At 50.6% G+C, this 23,670-nt stretch overlaps 1 protein-coding gene and 1 long non-coding RNA gene across 5 annotated transcripts in view; one reads left to right on the top strand and one right to left on the bottom strand.

Annotated features, from left to right (window-relative positions):
• SOGA1 (suppressor of glucose, autophagy associated 1) overlaps positions 1 to 21,151 on the top strand; it is a 74,632-nt gene extending 53,481 nt beyond the window's left edge. For both annotated transcript variants that reach the window (XM_043478644.1, XM_043478643.1), the window contains 7 exons: positions 804 to 908; positions 1,896 to 2,063; positions 3,617 to 3,868; positions 4,902 to 4,973; positions 5,920 to 5,990; positions 7,686 to 9,039; positions 12,910 to 21,151. In XM_043478644.1, the coding sequence (XP_043334579.1) occupies positions 804 to 908; positions 1,896 to 2,063; positions 3,617 to 3,868; positions 4,902 to 4,973; positions 5,920 to 5,990; positions 7,686 to 9,039; positions 12,910 to 13,062 (2,175 nt within the window). In that variant the 3' untranslated portion in view covers positions 13,063 to 21,151. The remainder of the gene's footprint in view (positions 1 to 803; positions 909 to 1,895; positions 2,064 to 3,616; positions 3,869 to 4,901; positions 4,974 to 5,919; positions 5,991 to 7,685; positions 9,040 to 12,909) is intronic.
• Positions 20,336 to 23,598, bottom strand: LOC122447933. 3 transcript variants are annotated; one of them, XR_006271457.1, is made up of 3 exons: positions 23,421 to 23,598; positions 22,516 to 22,665; positions 20,336 to 22,128 (listed from the first exon to the last, which is right to left on the bottom strand). It is a non-coding gene; the product is annotated as an uncharacterized LOC122447933 (long non-coding RNA). The 3 variants fall into 3 exon arrangements; XR_006271455.1 differs by having other exon boundaries at positions 20,336 to 21,763; positions 21,962 to 22,128; positions 22,516 to 23,584; XR_006271456.1 differs by lacking the exon at positions 22,516 to 22,665 and having other exon boundaries at positions 23,421 to 23,589.
• Between the last annotated feature and the right edge of the window lie 72 nt (positions 23,599 to 23,670).

The following is a 23,670-nucleotide window of genomic DNA, read 5'->3' as shown; positions in this document are numbered from 1 at the left end:
GGAATGGAGGCTCGAGGGGACCAGGGTTTTTCATCTGTCTTGCTCACTGACATATCCCCAGCTTTGAACAAGGACCTGGGGCATGGCAGGATTTCAATTAATATCTGTCAAATAAGGGACTTCTTTGGTGGTCCAGTGGTTAAAATTTCATCTGTCAATACAGGGGCACAGGTTTGATCCTGGATCAGGGAACTAAGATCCCACATGCTGCCAGGCACAGCTTAAAAAAAAAAAAAATGTTGAATGAATGAATTAATGAATAGTAAATAAGCACCCTCTTCTTCTCCTTCTCTCCCTTCTTGAACTAGCCCTGGTCTCCTGGGCTGACTCTGGACTCCTGTCCAGAATCAATTAATAGCAACCCCCGCCCCCAGGAAGGGCCCCGTCTGTCTACCCAAACCTCTGGTTGCCCTTTTCTATAGTTAAGAGGGTGCCTTGTGGCCCTTTTCATCCAATCACTGTGCCTCCTTTGACAACAGAGCTATTTCTGAGTAGTTCTCAGGGATGTCTCATGGTTCTTGAGGCAGAAGAGATGGTTGTGGGGTAGGGGAGAGGGCCAGAAGGACCTGACTCTCTAGCTAGGCTCCTTGGCCTGGACGGTGCCTAGGAGTAAAAGTTAAAATTTGGGAAATCAGTGCCTAGCTGGGGTGCCTTTGGTCCATAAATCCTCATACTTGCTTCCTGCCTGTCTACTCAGCCCCCTTTTTATCTGAGTCACTAGCCTGTATCCTCTCCCCCTGAAGGTCAGACCCCCAGGCATGACGCCTTGCCACCCCCTGATCAGTGTGTTTTTTAAAAAATAGGTAAATAGCATGAAGGAGCTGTACCTGCTAATGGAGGAAGAGGAATTGAATGCTCAGCATTCTGATAACAAGACCTGCACAGGGGACAGCTGGACCCAAAACACGGTGAATTCTCAGCCCATTTCCAGTCCTGTCCTGTCCATTTGTTCCTTTGTCTATTTAGCGATCACGTCTTGCTGCTTTCTCTGACTGCAGTCCTACACCAGGGACTAGAGCTATAGAGGGTCGCTGCCTGGTCACTGGCCCCAGATGCTCAGCACTATGGGGTACATAAGTCATTCCAGGGCAGTGATAGAGGATCGGATGATGGACTGTGGGGTCATGGGTAAGAGAGCAGTTAATTCTGTTCAGAGTGTAGGGGATGGTATTACAGAGAAGGGGTTTTAGGTGGTGGGTTTTGAAGGATGAATAGGAGCTTCCCTAATAAAGAATGAGGAAAAGGCCATTCTGTACCAAAAGAAGTATGTATGCAGAGATGTGGCAAGGTATTCTGAGACTGGCTGCAGCTTGGGATGTACGTAGTGGGGTTAAGGACAGCAGGCTGGAGTGAGTTGTGTGAAGAAAGACTTTGTGGCCTAGGATCAGGAACTTTCAAATCAAGGCAGGGGGTAGTGGCGCAGTGGGGTCAGGCTCCCAGGGGTACCCACACTAAGCTGGGTTATAGGTGGGAAACAGTTCATGTGCCCAGGAGAGAAGATTAGGCCTAAGGCAGATAGTCAGGTAGGCTCCAGGGTTCAGACTGCTCATCTAGGCCCTGGTGGGTCAGAGAATGCAGTTGCTAAGCCGGGAGAAAGACCCAGGCCTAGATGCTGCAGAGCCTCAGAGAAGCCAGGGCCCAGCTTAGCATTAGGCTGAATAATTGCTGTAACTACAGAATTTTGTGTTTATGTGAAGCTGGGGCATGTGTCAGCCTTGGAGGGGGCCTGGGCTGGGCTTGTTATGCCTGTTTTATGAAGAGATGACCCAGAGCAGTCGTGGGACTTGTCTAAGGCCTGGTAGAGTCCCAGACTGAACTCTGGATGAGTTCCCAGTCCAGCCTGCCCTCCTTGCCACTCTGAAAGCTCCTGACTGAGCCCTTGCCCCCATCTGCAGCCCAATGAGTACATCAAGACACTGGCTGACATGAAGGTGACGCTGAAGGAGCTATGCTGGCTGCTCCGGGATGAACGCCGTGGTCTGACTGAGCTTCAGCAACAGTTTGCCAAGGCCAAGGCCACCTGGGAAACAGAGCGGGCGGAGCTCAAGAGCCATACTGCCCTGGTGAGTCTCTCACCAGTCAGAGACATCCCTCTCCTCGTTCCTGTCCCTGCCACGGTCTCAGCTGTCAGACTGGGAAACAGGATGGCCAAGCCACGCTCCTAGAAGCATAGGAATCACTTTACTTACTTTGTGGCCCAGAGAAGGCAAGAGCCTTGACTAGATCACACAGCAAGGATACCAGAAACAGTGGAGACTGGGGGTCTCTGGGCTAGGAAAGGCAGGTGAGGGGTTGGCAAAGGAGCCTGGGGGCATCACAGGCACCTTTCCCACACCACAGGCTCACAGGTGAGGCCAGAACACTTAAACACCTGTCTGCACCTGGTGGCATTCCTCATCCTCACACCCAGACTTCTGTGGCCTGCTGTCCTTGTAAAGTCCCCTTAACTTTCTGCTGCCTGGCGCTGTTTTGCTCCCTCCCCCCACAGTGGGGGACTCCCCTCCCTACAACCCAAATAATTCAAAGGACCCTTAACCAGGAGCCCTGGGTATTTAGTCTCTGCTGTGTGCCTGGCAGTAGTGCCCCCTACTCTGGTCTGAGAAGTGCGAGGGTGGGCTTCCTCCCACTCAGAGGGGCTCTCACCACCCCGTCCCTCCCCCACGGCCCAGCTTCCTTCCCCCTGCCCCTGCTGCAGGCTTCCTTCCCAGGCGTCTTGGGCCCCTTGGAGGTGGGTACACCAATTATCTTTGTTGGGCAAATGACAAGACAGGCACAGAGGAGTTCAGTTTCTTCTCCAAGATCACCCAGCTAGTAAACAGCAGACCTGATCCTCACTCCCCAAACCTTTGCCCTCCTGGCTTCTCATGACCATGATCCCCCCCTTCTTCCCAATTCTCAAACTTCTGGCTTCCCGGTGCTGCCGTTCTGTCCTCCCACCCTTCCCTGCAGATCTCACAGCTCTCCTCCCGCCTGCACTTCCCACAGTGTCCGCTGTTCATACTGCTCCCGCAACCCCAGCCATTCCAGGTGCCCCTTCCCCGTGGGAATCTGACCACAGCCTGGGGTGTGGGATGCCTATAGATGGCATCTTTACCTCCTGCACCCCCCTCTCCCGAGCTTGGGACCAGGAAAGCCATTACTCTTGAGTGATTCCTGCACACATTTTTTTTTATGTTTAGACTGCGTGTATCTCCCACTAACTGTAAACCTTGGTAAGTGTTGATGAAATATCATGAGAAGCAATAACTAGGAACCTCTGCCATTTTGTAGCTATGTGACCTGGGAAAAGTAACCTCTCTGAACCTCTTCCTCCTTGGTAAAAATATCAAAAATGGTAGTTATCTTGTTGAGTTTTCTTGAGGATACACATAATGCCTGAAAAGCCCTTAGCACGGAGCTTGGTGTGTAGAAACTGTGCCACACAAGCCTTGATTGTGAGAAGAGACTAGTTCTAACTGAGGAGGTCAGCGATGGCTCCTGGGGGAGGGGGTCCTCGGAGGAGGGGCCCCTCCTGCCTTTGCCTACCCTCTGTTGATGCCCGGGAGGGAAGATCACAGGAGGGGGACGGCAAGGGGCCTCCCAGGGCCAGCCACCCAGTTTGCTCTTCCTTCCCCAGATGGAGCTGAAGGCTGGGAAGGGGGCTGGGGATCGGACGGGGCCTGACTGGAAGGCAGCCCTGCAGAGGGAGCGGGAGGAGCAGCAGCACTTGCTGGCCGAGTCCTACAGCGCGGTCATGGAGCTGACGCGGCAGCTGCAGATCGGCGAGCACAACTGGGCGCAGGAGAAGCTGCAGCTGGTGGAGCGGCTCCAGGGCGAGAAGCAGCAGGTGGAGCAGCAGCTAAAGGAGCTGCAGAATCGCCTGAGCCAGGTGAGGCCTGTCCCAGCCCCAGCCGCCTCAAGCCACAAGCGGGGTGTTGTGGGCACAGACCAGAGGGAGGACTCCTTCATGTAGCGCTGGATCCGTGTGCTCAGAGGCTGCAGTAGGGACCGAGTCTTCCTCTCTGCTGGTCTCATAGGCTTGCTTTCCTGTGTTTTATTCCAAAGCAAGCTGTCCTCCAATGTGGCCTCTTTGAATTTTGTGTTCACATCCTCACAGCTTAGCCTTTGCAATGGGAAGAGAGTTTTCTTTTTTCACACGGCTCTGATCAGCCAGATATGAGTCATATGCCCACATCTAGAGCCTACCAAATCCCTTGAACCAAGAGGGAAGAACCAAGGCTGGTTCCTCATGAAAATTAGAGTTCTCTGGGGGAAATAGGAAAATCAGTCATTGACTGTAGCCCCACTACAGTTAATGTGTGCCTAGCTTATCAAACTCTGTGACTTTATCCTTTATTATTTCAGTTGTATAAATCAGGACTTCATCTTTATATAAGACTCAAATACTGCAAAAGCATACTTCAACCCACTCCCTCCCTTTCTTGCTGTTTAAATTTACATTCAGAGATTTTTTTTATCATTAATTGAATCGTAATACGTATATTATTTACATTTTGCCTCTTTCATAGAGAGCTGTTCACAACAGAGTGCAGAGGCATGCCATTCAGTTTAATTGCTGCTTAGCATACCTAGTGTGGAGACACCACTTTCATGTTATTCAGCTGCTGCTTAGCTGATGTAGCTGTTCCAGGAACTGCAGCATGAATTAACATAGTAATAACAACTATTACTGTATTTGAGATAATGACACTTATGAGGATGCCTATAAGTGGTTGGTTTCATGATCATTTGCCAAACCCACTTTGTTGGCTCAGAGCTGCTGTCCATTTGGAAGGTGGCTCCGAGCCCATGATCTGGCTCATCTGGGCTGCAGAGTGGAGCCTGGGGAATGGCACCGCACAAAACAGGGCCCTCCTCCCCAGCTTTGCCTGTACGTGACCACCTTCTTTATTCTTGTCCAGCTGCAGAAAGCTGCTGACCCCTGGGTCCTAAAGCACTCAGATCTGGAGAAGCAGGATAACAGCTGGAAAGAGGTGAGAGAGGCGACAGCCTCCTGGTTATACTGCAAAGTCCCTCACTTGGGGGAAATGTGACCAGGAGGATGCTAATCCTGTCCCATAGATCATATACCCTCACCCCCTTGGGCTCCTCAATCCTGAGGTCTCTACTTTATGATTCCAGCCTTAAGACCTGTGAAGGTCCCCTCCTTGCCAGCTCCATCCTTCCATGCCTGGGGAGAAAGGTTAGGTGTCTCTCTGGTTTTAATTATGCCTTTCTCAAAAACAGGGCATCCAAAAGAGCTTTGTGATCCTGGGCAAGTCACTCTGTCTCTTTGGGCCTCAGTTGCCTCACTGGTAAAATAAAAATCATATCCTCTGTGTTAGCCCAGCCCAGGTTGTGGAGATTAATCAGGGAAGTTTGCTGCTGAACCTCAGGTGCACTGTCCATATAGCAACACACTGAGTAATGAAACAGTGACCATGCAAGCCCTTGCTCATGACAGCCTGAGGATGTGGTGACTTAGATTTGGTTGCAAGCAGCAAAAGCCAATTCTGGGGAACTGAAGTAGTTGAGGATTTCATTAGGGGCTCAAGAGGGTTGGTGATGCCAGGTCAGAAAACTAATGCATGTCTTAGGACTTGTTCTGGAACCAGGGTGGGGCAAACCTCAAACAAGACCTCAGATCACTGCTTTCACCTTCAACTGAGCAGTGGCTACTGGTTGCTTTGTTGCTGCCATTACATTCACAGTAAGTTCTAAATAGACTCTCTTGGGTTCTCTCTTGGACCGTGGATTGGCCAAGCTTGGATCACATACCTATGAGGGGCGGGGTTAGATGCATTGTAGGTAGAAACTGACCAATGGGCTTCTAGGTCAGTGCTGACAAGACTCCTGCTCTACAGGAGGAGACTCAGAGAGCTTGGGCCAGCTCCCACACTGTGGCCAGACTGACCCTTTCCTGTCTCTCTTCCATGACAGACCCGCAGTGAAAAGATCCACGACAAAGAAGCTGTTTCTGAAGCTGAGCTTGTGGGAACCGGCTTAAAGAGGTGCTGGCAGCCCTGTCCCGAGCCCTGCCCCTGCCCTAGCCCCCGCCCGGCGGTCTACCCTGCCACTTTGCCTTTCTTCTCTGCTCCGCGTGCCCAGCCCTGCACCTCCACTGAATTGAGAGAACACGGGGATGTTTTTTGTGGAACCCCAGCCACTTAGGAGCTGGGAACCTTTGGGTGATAGCAATTCTAGCCTGTGATTTTTTTTTTTTTTTATTCTAGTCATGGAAAATGGGCCCCAGCGTATCCTAGCTGAGAAAGAAACTATTTAGCTCCTCTTGGGGTTCTTCCTGTCTCTGGAGTTTGGAGAGTCCTCCTGGACCTCTATTCCTGGTAGTAGTGAGCATCATCCTCTGGGCCCAGCCCTGTGCTATAGCCAGGGAAACCCCCGGGGCTCTCGGGACCATGTTTCCACCATTAGGAAACCCTTGAAGAAAGTTGGGGTAACAGAACCCCACAGGGGCCATGTGAGCAGCCCAAAGCCAGGTGAGCCCCAGGGAGGAGGGTGGCTCTGGAGTTGTGATGTGAGATTTGAGTTTCAGCAATGCAAGTTCTAGTTCTGTGCCCTGGTGCTGTACTTCCCATCTCTACCTGTGGGGTAACAGGAACTGCCCCCAGACTTGTCCGAGGACTGAATGGTCTGACGTGTGCAATGTTCTTATGTGTGCCTGGCACTTACAGTCATGAGGCAGCACGCATACCAGGTCTGGGTCAGAGGTTAAATGGTGTCCTAGATCGTGTTATTATTTGTTGTTAGTTACTCAGTCATGTCTGGATGACCGCATGGACTATAGCCTGCCAGGCTCCTCTGGCCATGGAATTCCCCAGGCAAGAATACTGGAGTGGGTTGCCATTCCCTTCCCAATCCAGGGATCGAACCTAGGTCTCCTGCATTGCAGGCAGATTCTTTACCGTTTGAGCCACCTGGGAAGTCCTAGATTGGACTCCCCAAAAGTAAGGCTTCAGGCAAGGATTTGAGTGCAAACAGAACATTTGGGAAGGGATTCCAGGAAAAGTCTGGAAGTGAGACAGGAAAGGGAAAGCACTGTAAAGGAGGTGTTATCAACCAGGTTACACGTGGGCAGCTGGAGCTATTTCACAGCATTGCTGGGAGCCAGAGTGGAGCATGAGTTCTCCCACCTAAGGGTACCTGGGGACTGGTACCAAACCACCAAACCCCACCCATGGTTTGTTGATGGCTATGTCTATAAATCATGTCAAATTTTTAGTTTCCGCTCAGTGGTAAAGAATCTGCCTACAATGCAAGATATGTGGGTTCCAGCCCCAGGTCTGGAAGATCTGGAGAAGGAAATGGTAACCCACTCCAGTATGCTTGCCTGGGAAATCCCATGGACAGAGGAGCCTGGTGGGCTACAGACCATGGGGGTCACAAAAGAGTTGGACACGACTTTAGCAACTAAACAACAACTGGGTGGAAGCCAAGTATGCTCCTGCAGACAGAAAAAAAGCCCTCAGGTGAAGAATGGCAGGTGTTCCGAGCATGCAGTGTTCCACGTGTAGGTGTGCGTGTGGAGGGGGCGAAGGGCAGGGCACCAACAGCATCTTTCACAAGAGGTGAGCAGGACCGTTGTGGTCCCGGCTCCCGTGAAGCGCAGGGACCAGCGAGGAAGACCAGAGTGCTTGCTCCGCATAAGGCATCTACTAATTCAGCCGTTCCTTTTCTGCTCTTCCCAGGACCAAATCTGTTTCCTCCATGTCGGAGTTTGAGAGTTTGCTGGACTGTTCCCCGTACCTCGCCGGGGAAGCCTCCCGGGGCAAAAAGCTACCCAACAACCCTGCCTTTGCCTTCGTGGGCACCCAGCCAGTGGACCCGGAAAAGGGTGCCCCCGAACAGCCAGGGCTCTCGCCCCGTGACTGCAACCGCCTGGGTGCCCTGGGCTGCCCGGAGCCGGCGGGGAGGCAGATGCAACGCAGCTACACGGCACCCGACAAGACGGGCATCCGCGTGTACTACAGCCCCCCGGTGGCCCGGCGCCTGGGCGTCCCCGTGGTCCATGACAGGGAGGGGAAGATCATCATCGAGCCGGGCTTCCTCTTCACTACAGCCAAGCCCAAAGAATCGGCAGAGGCGGACGGGTTGGCCGAGAGCTCCTACAGCCGATGGCTCTGCAACTTCTCCCGGCAGCGCCTGGACGGGGGCTCCGGGGGCGGCCCCTCGGCGGCGGGGCCTGGCTTCCCGGCGGCCCTGCACGACTTCGAGATGTCAGGGAACATGAGCGACGACATGAAGGAGATCACCAACTGCGTGCGCCAGGCCATGCGCTCGGGCTCGCTGGAGCGGAAAGTGAAGAGCACGTCCAGCCAGACAGTGGGCGTGGCCAGCGTGGGCACGCAGACCATCCGCACGGTCAGCGTGGGCCTGCAGACCGACCCGCCCCGCGGCAGCCTTCACGGCAAGAGCTGGTCGCCGCGTGGCTCCTCGCTCGTGTCCGTGCGCAGCAAGCAGATCTCATCTTCCCTGGACAAGGTGCACGCGCGCATCGAGCGGCCCTGCTGCTCACCCAAGTACGGCTCGCCCAAGCTCCAGAGGCGCTCTGTGTCCAAGCTGGACGGGGCCAAGGACCGCAGCCTGTGGAACCTGCACCAGGGCAAGCAGAACGGCTCGGCCTGGGCCCGCTCCACCACCACGCGGGACAGCCCCGTGCTGAGGAACATCAACGACGGGCTGTCCAGCCTCTTCAGCGTGGTGGAGCACTCGGGGAGCACGGAGTCGGTCTGGAAACTTGGCATGTCCGAGGCCCGGGCCAAGCCCGAAGCGCCCAAGTACGGCATCGTGCAGGAGTTCTTCCGCAACGTGTGCGGCCGGGCGCCGAGCCCCACGGCGTCTGCGGCTGGGGAGGACGGCGCTAAGAAGCCGGAGCCCCTCTCCCCCGCCAGCTACCATCAGCCCGAGGGCATGGCCAGGATCCTGAACAAGAAGGTGGGCAAGTCTGGCGGCAGTGAGGAGGCCAGGCTCTCCGTGCTCCCGCAGGTGGGGAAGGATGGTATCACTCGAGATGGAGATGGAGCCACCGTCCTTCCCAATGAGGTAGGTGGGTTGGGGGCGGGGTGCCCTTTTTCTTTTGAGCTGAGATTGATTTATAAGGTCCCAACTCTTTGGTTTTCAAACTCAGGCCTGTGGCTTGTGCGTTTCAGTAAGTCCGTGTGCTGGTCTGGGATGGGGGTTGGAAGACCTCCGTCCTGGAACAACAGACCTGATGGACACACGGTCTGATTACTAGATGCGTGAGCATGGCTTGCCCATGCACACCCCCAGAGACTGCCAGCATCCCCTCCGGGCAAGGAGCATGGGCACTGCTCTCCCATCACCCAGCGATGTGCCCGCTCCCTTGATTCATGAGAGCCAGTCGTGGACCTCCCTGTGTTCAGTGGTGTCACCTTAGTACCCTGAGAGGATTTACTCCGTGAAAAGTGGAATTGCTGAAAATCAGCACTTCTCCTCTCACTCCTGGGAAGCCAGTCTTTAAACATGTCCTGGCACACCACTGCCCCCACCCCACCAAGACTCCATCCCCAAGTGCTTCCATTCTGAGACCCTTTTGTTGCTCATTCCACTCCGGATATCAATTTCAGATGTAGTTAAGGTTATGTGCATATTAGTAAAACAAATAAGTTAGTGTTGCAGAAAGGGAAACTGCGGCTTATACCATGGAACCCAAGGGCAAGGATCCAAAGGCCCCAGAAGCTGCTCTGTCTCCCTCTCCTCTCTTTAAAAAATATATATATACATATATATATATAAAGTTTGTCTCTCTGCGCCAGGTCTTATTTGCAGAACTCAGGATCTTTTAGTTGTGGCAGGCAGAATCTAGTTCCCTGATCAAGGATTGAACCCAGAACCCCTGCATTGGGAACTTGGAGTCTTAGCCACTAGACCACCAGGGAAGTCCCTCCCTCTCCTCTGCTTTGAGCTTCGTTTTCTCTGATGTCCTTGTCTCCCTCCCTCTCTGTTGTATTTGCATGTGGTCCAGGTGGGCTCTCCCTTCTCTGCTTTTATAACATCTTCTGGTTCAAGCACCTAAAAGAGATGGAGTCAAATCCCTATGTCCCAGTCCACATTTCAGGAAGAAACTGATTGGTGTAACTTGAGTTCAGTGGGCCCCCTTGGCCCAGTCAGCTGTGGTCAGGGGCTTATCATGGTCTGCAGCGCAGGGAGTGAAGGAAGGTTGTAGGTGGGGGTACAGAGAGATGGCATGGGTTGGAATTGACCCATGTGATTTGTACGGTTTATATGTTTAGCTGGTTTCTAGGTTTTCCCTATTGTACATAATACTGTGGTGAACATCTTGACACAAAAGCATTTTTCCATATTGCAGATTATTTCCTTAGTTTTTTAAAAAATGAATTAATTAATTTTAATTGGCTATCTCCTTAGTTTTGAGTTGTAGAAATGGGTAAATTGTTAAAGTATTTAATAAGTGTTGCTGAATTGCCTTTCCAAAGACTTTGTCGAGTTTCTAGAACCCCCAAGAGTATATGGTGAGTGCTTTACTTCCTTATACTCTCTGGCTGCGTTAAATTAAAACAAAACAAAACAAACCTTTAAAATATTTATTCCTATTTTTTTTTGACTTAAACCTTTTTTAGTTTAATATATATACTGTAAAAAATATGGTTTATTGAATTCTTACAAACTGAACATAGCCATTATATTAGAGTTCCTTGGAGAAACAAAACCAGTAGGATTTGTGGTTATGCATGCGTGAGAGTGTGTGTGTGTGTGTGGAGAGAGAGAGAGACAGAGACAGAGAGACTGAGTCCAAAAGCCTGAGAACAGAAGAGCCAATGGTATAGTTCCAGTACAGCACATATAGCTGATGTAGTTCCAGTCTAAAGGTCATCAGGCAGGAAGAATTCTTTCTTACTCTGTGTTCTGTTCAGTACGCCAGCTGATTGGATGAGGCTCACCCACGTTAGAGAGAGCAAGCAGCTTTACTCTGTCTACTGGTTTAAATATTAATCTCAATCAAAAGCATCCTTGCAGAAGTACCCAGGATAGTGTTTGACCAGGTGTCTGGAATCTGTGGCCCAGTCAGGTTGACACAAAATTAATCATCATAGTCAGATAACCACAACTACATCACGAAACCAGAAATACAAAGCTGATTGTATTTTCCATGTTGGTTATTTTTCAGTATGTAAAATATGCTTATTACCCATTGATCCAGTAGTTCTCTTAAGAATGTAACCAATGGAAATCTTTACAGAGGTGGATATGTATATAAAGAAATGTATTGCATTCTTAATAAAAATTGCTAAGACTTACTGAATTACATAATAGGCACTATGCCAACAGTTTGTTGTAATCACAACAGACTTTGAGGAAAAAATCCGGGCTGAGATCAAAGTTGATCACAACAACTTTGAGGAAAAAATCAAGGCTCAGAGAGGTTAAAAAACTTGTTCGAGGTCACACAGCTGGTAAGTAACTGGGCTGGAATTTGAACCAACCAATCAAGTTTTACAGCAGCATGTTTTTGGGTGTTTTTTGAAGTATAGTTGCCATACAATATTATATAAGTTACAGGTGTGTAATATAGTGATTCATGATTTTTAAAGTTTATACTCCATTTGTAATTATTATTAATATTGACTATATTCCCTGTGCTGTAAAATATATCCTAGTAGCTTATTTTTATTCCTAATAATTTGTACCTCTTAATCCCCTACCTCTATTTTGCCTCTTCCTCCTTCCCTCTCACCATTGGTAACCATGAGTTTGTTCCCTATATCTGTGGGTCTGATGTTTTTTTTGTTCTATTCACAAGTTTGTTGTATTTTTTAGATTCCACATATAAGTGGTGTTAGTATTTGTCTTCCCCTAACTTAACTTTACCTAGTATAATGCCCTCCAAGTCTATCCACGGTACTGCAAATGGCAAAATTACATTTTTTTAATAGTTGAGTAGCATTCTATCCATTCATCTGTTGATGGACACTTAGGTTTCCATATCTTGGCAATTGTAAATAATGTATAGCAGCAGTTTTAACCATTATCCCTATGTGTTGGTCATAGTAAAAAAATTAGAAACTACCTACCTAAAACACACATAAAAAATGAGTTGCATAAATAAATTAAGCTATTTCCATTCAGTGGAATACTATGTGGCCATTAAAAAGAGATCTGGACATACATAATGACAAAAAAAGTATTCATGTTTTTGCGATTACAAAGTAAGTTATAGGAGTTGAGATCATTTTGGTAAAGGTATGTTTCAGAATTTATTTATGTATATTCCAGGATTTATTATATTCTGGAATGTTTGGGTTTTTTTGTTTTGCTTTTTTGTCTGTACTGGGTCTTTTTGCGGCATACAGGCTTTTGCTGGGCTTCTGTCTAGCTGCAGTGCATGCGCTTAGTTGCCCCCGCGGTATATGGGATCTTAGTTCCTCAACCAGGGATCGAACCCAAGTCCCCTGCATTGGAAGGTGGATTCTTTTTTTTTTTTTTGGAAGGTGGATTCTTAACTACTGGACCACCAGGGAAGTCCCTGGAACATTATTTATGAACACTCATTACTGCTTTATTTATGAATGTTCATTACTGCTCTAATGGGAGAAAATAAGTTTTTAAAATTGGTTCAAAGAGGGGCTACAGGGATGGGATGGGGAGGGAGGTGGGAGGGGGGATTAGGATGGGGAACAAATGTAAATCCATGGCTGATTCATGTCAATGTATGGCAAAAGCCACTATAATATTGTTAAGTAATTAGCCTCCAACTAATAAAAATAAATGAAAATAAATAAATAACTGAAAAAAAAAAAAGAGGGGCTCCAGCTCCTAGGAACTGCACAGCTGAGTCCGAATTCCTGGCCTGGATGGCCACCCAGTCCCTGGGGGGGTGGGGGCCGGTTAGTGCCTCCTGGCTCCTCCTGACTTCTTCCTCTCTCCCCCCAGGATGCAGTGTGTGACTGCAGCACCCAGTCTCTCGCCTCCTGCTTCGCCCGGTCATCCCGCTCGGCCATCCGCCACTCTCCTTCCAAGTGCAGGCTGCACCCTTCAGAGTCTGGCTGGGGTGGGGAGGAGCGGGCAGCCCCGCCCAGCGAGTGATAGAGCAGCCGAGCTCCTCACCTCGACCAGCCCCCGTCCCTGGACAGCCGAAGGGAACCAGTGGAGAGAAGTCGCTCGGGGCCCTGAGAGCTCCCTGCATCTCTCGCCCTGGAGGGCTGCATCTCTGCCATGGAAGCGCTTTCCCAGCCAGGTAAAGCGGGGTCTCCTGCTGACTGCCGGGTGGTGATATCTGACTTCCCAGGGGAAGGCAGCGAGTGGGATAAAGACCAAAACTGGGCTTCAGAAGCATCTCCAAGAGAGATCCATTGAGAGCTGATCCCTGGGTCATAAGTTGGGAGAGCCTTGCCTGGTTCCACCCACACCCACTTCTCAGAAGAGCCAAGGAAAGGATCCACTTCCGGCCATGCGCCTCAGGGAAAAGGGCTCACAGAGATGTTCCTGGCCAACCACATCCCTCTTCACCGGGAAGAAACACCGATGAGAAGAACAGGCTTTGCTCTAGGGCTCAACGTGGGGTGTCTGATGGAGCTGAGCTGGGCATCACCCCATCCCTCTCTTCCCTCTGCCACCGCCTCCTCCCCCCAGCCCCGCTGCTCTGGATTGCTGCAGCTCTAGGGAATATGATAGGGCAGTAGCCAGGGTCAAGTATCTGCTTGGAATCCTGGGGTCCTGGATCTCCCTGCCCGTAGCTCAGATGCAGCAAGACCTAGAATGTGAGGTAGAAATATGCGGGGCCCAGGGTCAGGGAGCCACTGGAACTGCCTTTCTTGCCAAGGTGACTTGGGGGGACCCCAGCCTTCCCAGGAGACTCCTTGAGGACAGACATAGGTAGAGTCCATCTCAAGACCTGGTGCACAGATAAATAAATGCCTAATTGCCCACTGCCTTGATTGCTGGGGGCTCTTTCCCCAGCACCCTGGAGGGGTGCCACATCTCTACTGTGTTTACATCCTGCAGCTGGTGGAGGGCAAAGATATTCCCAAAAAGAGACTCCCAGTTGGCCAGATCAGGCCCAGGAGTCTTTCACGAGGCCGGTGCCCCAGGACATGGCAATAGACTGGGGCCTGGAAACACATTTCTTGCCTAGGTTGTTTATTTTGAGTTTTTCTTACTATAAATATTTAAGGTGGTTTTACTTTATTTTAATAATTTAATTTACCCCAAAGTCCCTAAGGTAATTTATTGGAGGTTGAGACATGTGCTCTCGCCACTGGGACAATGCAAGGCTTTAACACGATGGATGGGCGCAGGGTCCCCTCTGTGGACAAGACAACTCAGCAGGCGAGCTCTGGTCTCCTGGTTCAGGTTTGGAGGGGACCCCAGCAGAGCTCCCCACAAATCTGCTGACCCTTTGGCCTCAGAGCATCACTTTTATGCTCCACACCTGCTACTTGCCTGACCCCCGCTGTGAGTTTGTAAATACTCACAGACAGGACGGAGGGCTGAACCAGCAGCACCGCTTCCCAATCACTTCCCATTTTCCTTCTCATTTTCCTCCCTCCTTCTGACACCTTTTTTTTTTGGTTTCTAATGAGTCCAACACAGATTACTAAGGCTTTATCAAGAGCATGGAGATCTCTCCAAGTTCCCTAAGTGAGAACTCGCAGGAAAACAGGACTGAACTTCGAGAATGTTTATTGCAGCTTTGCACATGGATCTGAGAGTGTCTGCCAGCCTGCCTCAGTTCTCACCAGCCTCCAGCCTTTTCACCAGCCTCTCTCCTTAGCCTTATGGACTCCCCAGGCTCGTCTCTCAGCCCCAACCCCACTGCCCACCCTTCCCCCTGTCACATGTGAGCTGACTGAGCCATCGGACCGGTTGCATCATGGCTCACTGCAGTGGTGACAGGGCAGGGGAGAACGCAGGGGGCCTCCCTCTTGGTGCCAGTGAACCCATTTTGGTTGCACACATACCTGCATATCTGCGTGTAACTGGTTGGGGGCTCAGAGTGAAAACATCAGGATAAAGTGGCTTATCTGTGAATTTTCCATCAGGAAGACCGAAAGCCAGCATCTTTGCTAGTGTGCCCCCAGGACTTAGGAGATGCCTCTGCACTCCCACCCACCAGCCCCCAGTCCAGCCCTTTCTGGAGCACCTGGACCAGTTACCCAAATACCTTCATGTCCATTGCCTATCAGCAGAACTTTGGGGTCACGTTAGTACAACCAGCCACTTCCTCGTACCATAGTGACCTGTGTGGGCAGAGCAGGAAGGTCAATGTAACCAAGGGCCAGGCCCCTCTGGGATGCCAGTGCTCCCACCCAAGAGGTCAGGGGACCCCTCCAATGCTATCCAAGGGAGGGGGTTCACACCAGGCCACAAGCCACCAGAGGCCTTCTGCCACCTCCCGGGGCTGCAGAGGGCCAGGGAGGCTGCACTTCTAGCCTTGGGGAGGAATCCTCACGAGACCTGGACCCTGTTGAGTGCTCAGCCTTACCATCATTGTTCTCATCCAAGATAGTCCTTGCGTTCTCATTGTCTTAGCGCCTGGCCGCCCAGCCCTCAGCCAGTGTTAGAGGCCTGTCCTTGGTTTTCAGTAAAGTCCCAGTTTCTGCTTCCTGCATGCCACTGGGCAAGGTCACTCATCACTGTTCCTACAGAAGCCTCTGGATATGGGGTTGATGGGGTTGAAAATGTTATGTGTAAATATTGGTTTGATTTGGGTTTTAGCATTTTAATTAGCAACTGGTTGTGTTTCATTTTTTGGGGGTGGGGGGTTGTCTTGTAAAAACTCTCTACTCTTTTGGAATGTAATTTCTAAGTTTGTTTGTTTCTTCAAATGCCTTTTAAGTCTTGGTAACATTCCTGAAGCAGAAAACTGCCTGGCCCACCGTGAGGACTCCCCAGGAGCACCGGGTCCCAGGAAGGAACACTGCCTTTTTCCCCTTTCTTCTTTCCTGCCTCTTTACTCCCAGCAACTTCCTTCTCTTCCTCGCCCTCTGTCCCTCTTTTTCCTCTCATTTCCCTCTCTCTCTATTTTCTTCAGGCAAAGTCCCAAGGAACCTTGGGGTCCTAATTCCCTACAGGCCCCTAGGCTTGGATCCATTGTGTTGGCACCAGTTGGTTGAGGGGAAATGGGAGACCAGTTGGCATGACTGACCCCAAACTGGACGATCTTGTGTTTCTGACATCTGACCTCTTCCCACAGCCAAATCAGACCCTCCTGGGGGCAATGATGTCTGTACTTGAAATAAAAATCAAACCACTCTGGCACGTCAGTGGCCCCTAGATCCTGCATGCACGAGGTATCAATATTCAAGTCCCTGTCACCCTGGCGGCCATCTCCCCCCCCCCCAATTCTGTCCCCACCAAAGGCTGACCAATTTAAAAAACCCCTCCCAAGAGGTCTTGCTCAAAACGGCTCCTTCCCTTGGTCTCCCCAGGGATGGTCCTCTACCAGCTGCTCTCCCAGGTGACAAAGTTGAGGGTCCAGGACTTGACCCTCTTGTGCCCTGATTGCCACATGGCTCCCTCCTGCCTGCCTCCATCCACTTTTCGTGGTTTCATCACATGGTCTGTTCTCCTCTTGCCCATCCAACTTCTGGGGCCTTCCTCCCTCTCCTTTCCCATCTAGAATGCTCCCCCCCAGCTTTGCCAGTCTTCCAGGCCCATTAGCCCCCCAATCCCACCACCTCTTCATTAATAATAAGTCCCTGGACACCTCTTCTAGAGCACATGGCCATTTAGAAATTGCTTCTCCTTCAGGCTTCTACATGCTAACTCTGGGAGGCAACCTTGGCAGGACAGGGTTTAGTGTTCCCATTTTATAGATTGGAAACTGAGGTACAGGTCTCATTCCAGAGTCACCTAACCAGGAAGTCATCAAGTTCAGACTAGAACCTAGGTCAGCTGGAACCCTCAGGCCAACCTTGTCCCTTGCTGTGTTAACCTACTGCCCCACTGGGGGCTTTGTGTGGCTGCAGAATTCCCAGACTATGCCACTGCCCAACCCAGACACAAAACCAGTCTATCCTGAATCTCTGCACCTGTGTGTCTCGGAGGGTAGTGTGGGGACATGTCCAAAATGCAGCTTCTTGGACCCCACCTCACCCCAAAGGGCCAGGAATCTGCATATCTAACAAACTCCCAGAGAGATCCTAAGTACCAGTGCCATATCATTAATGTTCACAGCCTTGACCATTGTTCAGTTACTCAGTCGTGTCCGACTCTTTGTGACCCTGTGGACTGCAGCATGCCAGGCTTCCCTGTCCTTTACCATCTCCAATTAGGCCATCTTTTTTAAGCCCAATAAATATGATGTTATATTTTTAGAAGAGCCTTGAGCTGAGAATTAGGGGGCCTGGTCCTCAATCCAGCTCTGATTTGGGTTAACTATGCTGAGAATTTCCAAAAAGCACCAGGGGCAATTTACAATCTTAATCATAAAGTTCAGTAAGGCAACGGAAAAAAAAAAGTCAAAAAGCAAGAGGAATTATCATTCCCCAAATCTATCTTCCCAGGTGGCACAGTGTGTAAAGAATTCTCCTGCCAATGCAGGAGACGCAGGAGTTGTGGGTTTGACCCCTGCGTTGGGAAGATCCCCTGGAGGAAGAAATGGCAACCCACTCCAGTGTTCTTGCCTGGAAAATCCCATGGACAGAGGAGCCTGCAGGACTACAGTCCATGGGGTTGCAAAGAGTTGGACAGAAGTGAGCAAAACTAAGCGCGCGCGCACACACACACACACACACACTTAAATCTATCTGATGTGATTCCCATAATCCTGCAATTAAATTTTACTCTGGAGTTTCCTGGCAGCCATGGTAAAAAGGGAAGCACATCAACTTTCACTACTCTCATCATCCAGTCATGGGAAGTGACAAAATTTGCCCCAGGAGGCAAACTCTTCTGCTAATTTAGAGCATGCGTCCTTTCTTCAAAGGCCACTAAGTGAGTTGTGGTATGAACCTAAAATGCAAGGATGTTTTCCAGGTCACTATTTTAAAAATAATAAACTGCCACCGACTTGAATGACCTTGACCCCAGAGCATGTGGCTAGTCTGTGCCTCTGTTCCTCCAGCTGCAAAGTGGAAGAAATCCTACCTCACATGGCGGTGCTGAGGACCAAGTACAATACTGTGTGAGTCTACGTGGGAAAACATAAGGTTCTACACTGATGTAAAGAGGTCTGATCACACTCATTGTCCCCTAGTGCCCTCACTAGTCTTAGTGAGTAGAAAGGCTAATAAACTGGACCAACCCTCTCACTTTAAAAAAAAAAAATTGTGGCCCAAAATACATAATATAAAACTTACTGTTTTAGCCCTTTTAGTGGCTTTAAATACATTCACACAGTGGTACAACCATCAGGACTATCCATTTCCAGAACTTCTTCATCACCCCAAACTGAAACTGTACCCACTAAACAGTAACTCCCCATCCTTCCCTCAGGCCCCTGATAACCTATATTCTACTTTCTATCTCTATGAATTTACCTATTCTAAGTATTCTAAGTGGAATCATACAATGTTGGTCCTTTTTTGTCAAACTCCTCACTTTTTTGGATGAGGAATCCAGCCCAGAGAAGGGAGTTCCTCACCCAAGGTCACACAGCAAACTGGAGGCAGAGTCAGGACCAGAATTCAGGTTTCCTGACTCCCACCAGGTTCTTCATCCCTGGGGGTGAGTGAGACCCCACCTACCATTCCCTGATCTTGGCTGAACCCTGTCTTCTCTCTGGGCTCAGCCTGTTTGCTTCCCACCACCCATCCATCCTTTGTTTTATCACCTTCCTCCAAAGCCTCCCCTCCTCCTGCCTCCTCTTCTCTGACTGATTCCCACCAGCAGACCGAGTGGCCCTGACCCATGGCCAGGTTTTCCTCTTCTGAAAACAGGCTTCTTTGTAGCACCCACGCCCTTCAGCCCTCCCAGAATGGCCTTCTATGGATTTTCTGGCCCCTCAGGCTCACATCCCCATCATCCTGTGTCTGTGGTCTCCCAACTCCTGATGTTTGCTTTCAGATCTGATTGTATTTCCTGGGTTCTATTTTACTTTCTCACACTGAAGGGGGAACCTTTCCCCGATGCCTCAGGCTGGGCTTGGCCCAGTGACCACCCCCAGCCCAGAAAGACACCCCCCATCCCACCCTTGAGTCCCATTTTCTTCTGTCCACAGCCTCCCGACAGGACCCCAGCACTATCCACTGGGAATTGGCAGAGGTCACTGGGACCCCCATTTTGGCTTACCCTATCCTGCCCAGTCCTGCATAGCCTAGTTTGTAAAGCAGATGCAGCCTGACTTGGGTTCTTCCCTCCTCCCTCTGGCTATCTGTCCGTCCATCTGCCTGTCCATTTGATATCCCACCATCCTCTCTACCCTCCCCTGGATCTCTCTGCCTCTGAATAGCTTGCCCTGGCAGAACCTGTAGCCCACCCTGGCATTACCGCTTATCCCTTCTGTAGTATTTGCAGTTTGCAAAGTCCACAGAGCCAAGAACCAAAGGGGACTGGTAACAAAGTGACCCCTTGCCCAGGGCTCCCCCACCCCACCCTTCCCTGCACCCTGCTTTGTCTACCCCATCAGCCTTGCTCCCCTCCCTTCCTGCCCTCCACCAGCTCCCTGAACCCCAGGCAGTAAGGAAAGGAGCTCTGGTTTCCCTTAGCATCCTTGAAGGGCCAAAGTCATCAAGGCCTGACCATCTTGTCTTTCTCCACTCTATACCACTCGAACTGCTCCTGTGAAAAGGAATTTCAGCCAGGATTTTGGAGACCTGGCCCAGGTCTGGACAGTTGTCCTAACTTCTCTGTGTTTGGCTGGTTGTATGATTTTATGATGATGATCCTTAGGGACCCCAGAGCACCCCTCATGTTTTGGGGTCCTGCATCACCATCCTCTCTCCACTGGGCCCTGGTATCCTGGCTCCTCTCTCAGCTCCGCCACTGATCTCTGTGCCTTAGTTTACTTCTCCGCACAGGGGGCTCACCATAAGTCTGTTCCCAGCAGCTTCCCAATTTGGTGCCTCTAAGGCAGGGCCTTGGCAGCTGTGGCCCAGCTCCCTGGCACTGTCTTCTTAGGGCACCAGGTTGCTGAGGATGAGATGCCTGGAGGTTCTCAAAGAAGCCAGAGCATCACCTGGGAACTTGATAGAAATGCAAAGTATTGGCCCCACTCAAGAACTACAAAACTAGAACTTTGGTGGGGGTGGGGGGAGGGCAGCAAGCTGGGGGTTTAACAAGCCCTCCAACTGATTCCGATATACACAGGCATTTACTACCTGCCGATCTAAACCAGCAAATAGTGTGGCCTGGTGAAGGACCGAGGCTGGTCCTGACCAGGAACAAGTGGGAAACCTCAAGCTCATCTGGATTTCTGAGGCCAGGGAACCCTGGCCATCCCTACCCAAAGCAAAACACAACTGTGTTCTCCTCTTCCCAGAAACTGGGGGGCTGGAAAAAGGCAGGCATTTTTCCTTTCTCTACTCCTGGCTTGGTTCCAGTTCTACCCACCTTTCCTACTCGTCTGGGTTTTACTAAAGGTTGTATAGGGTTGTGCCAGCCAGGCAGGGGGTGAGCCTCCTGTGTGTGTGTGGGGGGGGGGGGTGGGCAGGAGACAAAAGACCCTGACCCTTTATCCCTTGGGAATCTCACCATAGGCTTATGGCTTCTTTTCAAATGGAAAGAAACATAGCTTCTCAAAGACAGACTCCTAAATCCCCAACCAGCTCCTCCTCCTCCCACCTCCAGGGAGACCTTGTAGACAGTGCCAAAAAGCAGCTCCTGCCCCTAGGGGCTAGGGGAGAGAGCCAAAAGCCATCCCTCAACCTGGCCTCCCCATCCTGAACCCCCGCCAATACTGTGAAACCCCCTTCCTGACCATCCTGGTTTCCTGGTGTGGCCTCTGAAGTCGTGGGCCCAAGGGGTCCCCCAGGGAAAGGCCTTTGGGAAGGAAGGGACCAGGGGCATCCTTGGGCCAAACTCTGCCTCTCCTGTCCGCTCTTTCTCCTCCCTACTCCTTTCTTCAGAAGGCTCCTTCCCAGGAGGTATTGGGTGCTAGACAACCGTGGTCCAGTCCGCCAGCTCTCCTTCCCCCCCGTGTCTTATTTCAGACATGAGAATAACTGTACAGTGTAAACTTACAAAGGGTTTTTAATGGTTTAGATTGGAAATAAAGTATGTCATATGAACAGTTTCCCTGGACTTGGCTTGTCTGATTTCTCACGTGAGGTGGGTGTGGTCCCCAGCACATTTGGAACTTGACTCAACCACACACCCAGTTGCCTGGGAAGGAGGGAGTCCTGGGAATGCCACAGCCAACTGGCTGGTCTGGGGTCACTTGGGAGGAGCCAGCAGGGGCTCCCAGCTACTGACTGCTGACATCTCAGGGTCTCCCATGAAGGGTGGTAAGGCCACAGAGAAACAAATGCAGGTCATCAAAAATGGAATTGAAACTCGCTACAAAAGACTTTCAAATATTTATCACAAAAAAAGGACATGGGTTAATTATCTATTACAGTATAATCAATTATCCCCAATCATTTATATCACAGATGCCGTGGGTCAGGGATTCAGGAGCTAAGTTGTTCTGACTCAGGGTCTCCTGAGGGTGCAGTCAAGTGTCAAATCAGGCAGCAATCATGTGAAGGCATGACTGGGGCTGGAAGATCCATTCCCAAGTTGGGTTACTCATGCCTGGCAAGTGAGGGTGGGCAGGAGGCCTCAGTTCCTTGCCATGTGGACCTCTCCCTAGGGCTGTTTGAGTATCCTCACAACATGGCAGTTGGCTTCCCTTAGAGCAAGTGATCTACGGGAAAGCAGGAGAGGTCACAATGTCTTTTATGATTTAAGCCTTGAAAATCATACACTATCATTTCTGCAGCATCTCACTAGTTATACAGATTAGTCCTATTCCTTTTGGAAGAGAACTATACAAGGGCATGAAGAGCAGAAAGTGGAGGTCATTGGGGACCATCTTGGAAGCCAGCAACCACATGAAAATTACTTTTTTGTGTGGGATGTTAGTTCTCAGACCAGGGATTGAATGTCGGCCCTCAGCAGTGACAGCATGAAGTCCTGACCACTAGATCACCAAGGAATTCCAGATCTCTTTTTTGAGAGTCTAACAACAGCCAGGCCTGTGCTGGGCATTGAGGATAACAGTATATGGACCTGAAAAACAGGAAACCAAATGTCAATGGCAAAGGGGTGGTCAGGGAGTCGGAGGGATCAGGGAAGGCTGCAATGATTCCTAAGGTTTAGATGTTGACCAGATGAAGGAGATGGTGGTGTGTTGCAGGCAGGAGATGGAGACAACATGTTCCAGGGAGAGGGAACAGCATGTAGAAAGCCTAGTAGAGAAAGCAGAGCAGGATCAGGGAACTGGAAGAAATCACTGGTGTGGGGAATGAAGAAAGAGGCTGGGTGAGATCACATAGTCCCTTATGAGGGAAGGAATGTCCACATCTTGTGGAAAGTAGAGAGTCATGGAAGAACTGAAAGCAGGGAAACAACCTAGAGGATGCACTGGGTCTGGATTCCATTAGGCAACATACTTACCCACTGTGCCCCAGGATGGCCAGTTCTGGCTGTGTTCTGTTCTTGGGACATTGACAAGTGAGAAGTTGAAGGAGTGGGGTGGGAAGGGAAGGAACTGGGCTCCAGAAAGTGATATTCAGGGAACAAAGAACAAATCTCTGCTTCAGACATCTGTTGGGAGACAACATGCTAGAACCACAGAGTGGAAATGTTAGGAAGGCAGATTTCTGCCTACCACCAGAAAACTTTTCCAGGGACCCACAGCTGCTATGGAAAGATGACCACAGTCACATTCCAGCGGTGGCTCATTAACCCTTCTTGCAGTTTTTGTGGACTGCTTGTGATTCAACACTTGGGGAGATTTCAGATCCCGAAGGCATGCAAGGTGACAGACACTCTGATGGCATCATGCTGGGTGTTGAAGCAGCAGCGTGCTCTCCGGGAGCCCCCAAGCCAGCAGTGGATAGTGTGCCAGGCACAGGCTAGGCTCCCGGCAGCACAGAAAGGGCATCTGCTTTACAGCCTGGGGCCTCAGAGAAGGCTCTCAGTGCACTGGATCCTCAACTCAGGCTTAAGATTGGAGAATTCTGCCAAGAATAATCAGGGAAGGGCTTCCCAGGCCAAGATAACGGCTTAAGCAAAGGAGCAGAAACAATGGGGGTGATGATAAGAGTGGCAAGCGTATTGGGGAGGGGGAGGTCTGCAAGGAGGTTGTAAAAGGAGAGATCCTAAACTTTTCCAGGTGTTGAAGGGGCCACAAAAAGAGAAAATATGCTAGAGGAGAACTGGAAAAAGTGGTCCCAGTCTGCCCTGGGAGAGTCATGGTCCACAATTTTAGAGTTAAGACAAAGGGAGAGAAGGATTGTGGCCCAGCGACCGGACAGGGCATCATTGCCCACTCGCTAATGTTTTCCTTTGGCAATTACCTTTCTGGGCCTCTGCTCCCTCATCTTGGGAAGGCTCTGGGCATGTCAAGCGCAAAGAACACGACGGTGTAACGGTACTCAGTCAGGGATTCTTTGGGAGCGCCGTTGTTGGGAAGGTGGTAACTTGGTCAATACTGGGCGGGGAAGAACTTGGACAAACAGGGCGGGGCCACAAGAGTCGCGAATCGCGGTTTGCGCATGCGCCTCGCGGAAGCGGCGTTGTGCGCTTGCGCGAGCCCGGGAGCCCGCC

The sequence above is a fragment of the Cervus canadensis genome, chromosome 10 (assembly GCF_019320065.1).
Source record: "Cervus canadensis isolate Bull #8, Minnesota chromosome 10, ASM1932006v1, whole genome shotgun sequence".
In the NCBI taxonomy this organism is placed as follows: Eukaryota; Metazoa; Chordata; class Mammalia; order Artiodactyla; family Cervidae; genus Cervus; species Cervus canadensis.
This window is presented reverse-complemented; position numbering and strand designations above follow the sequence as displayed.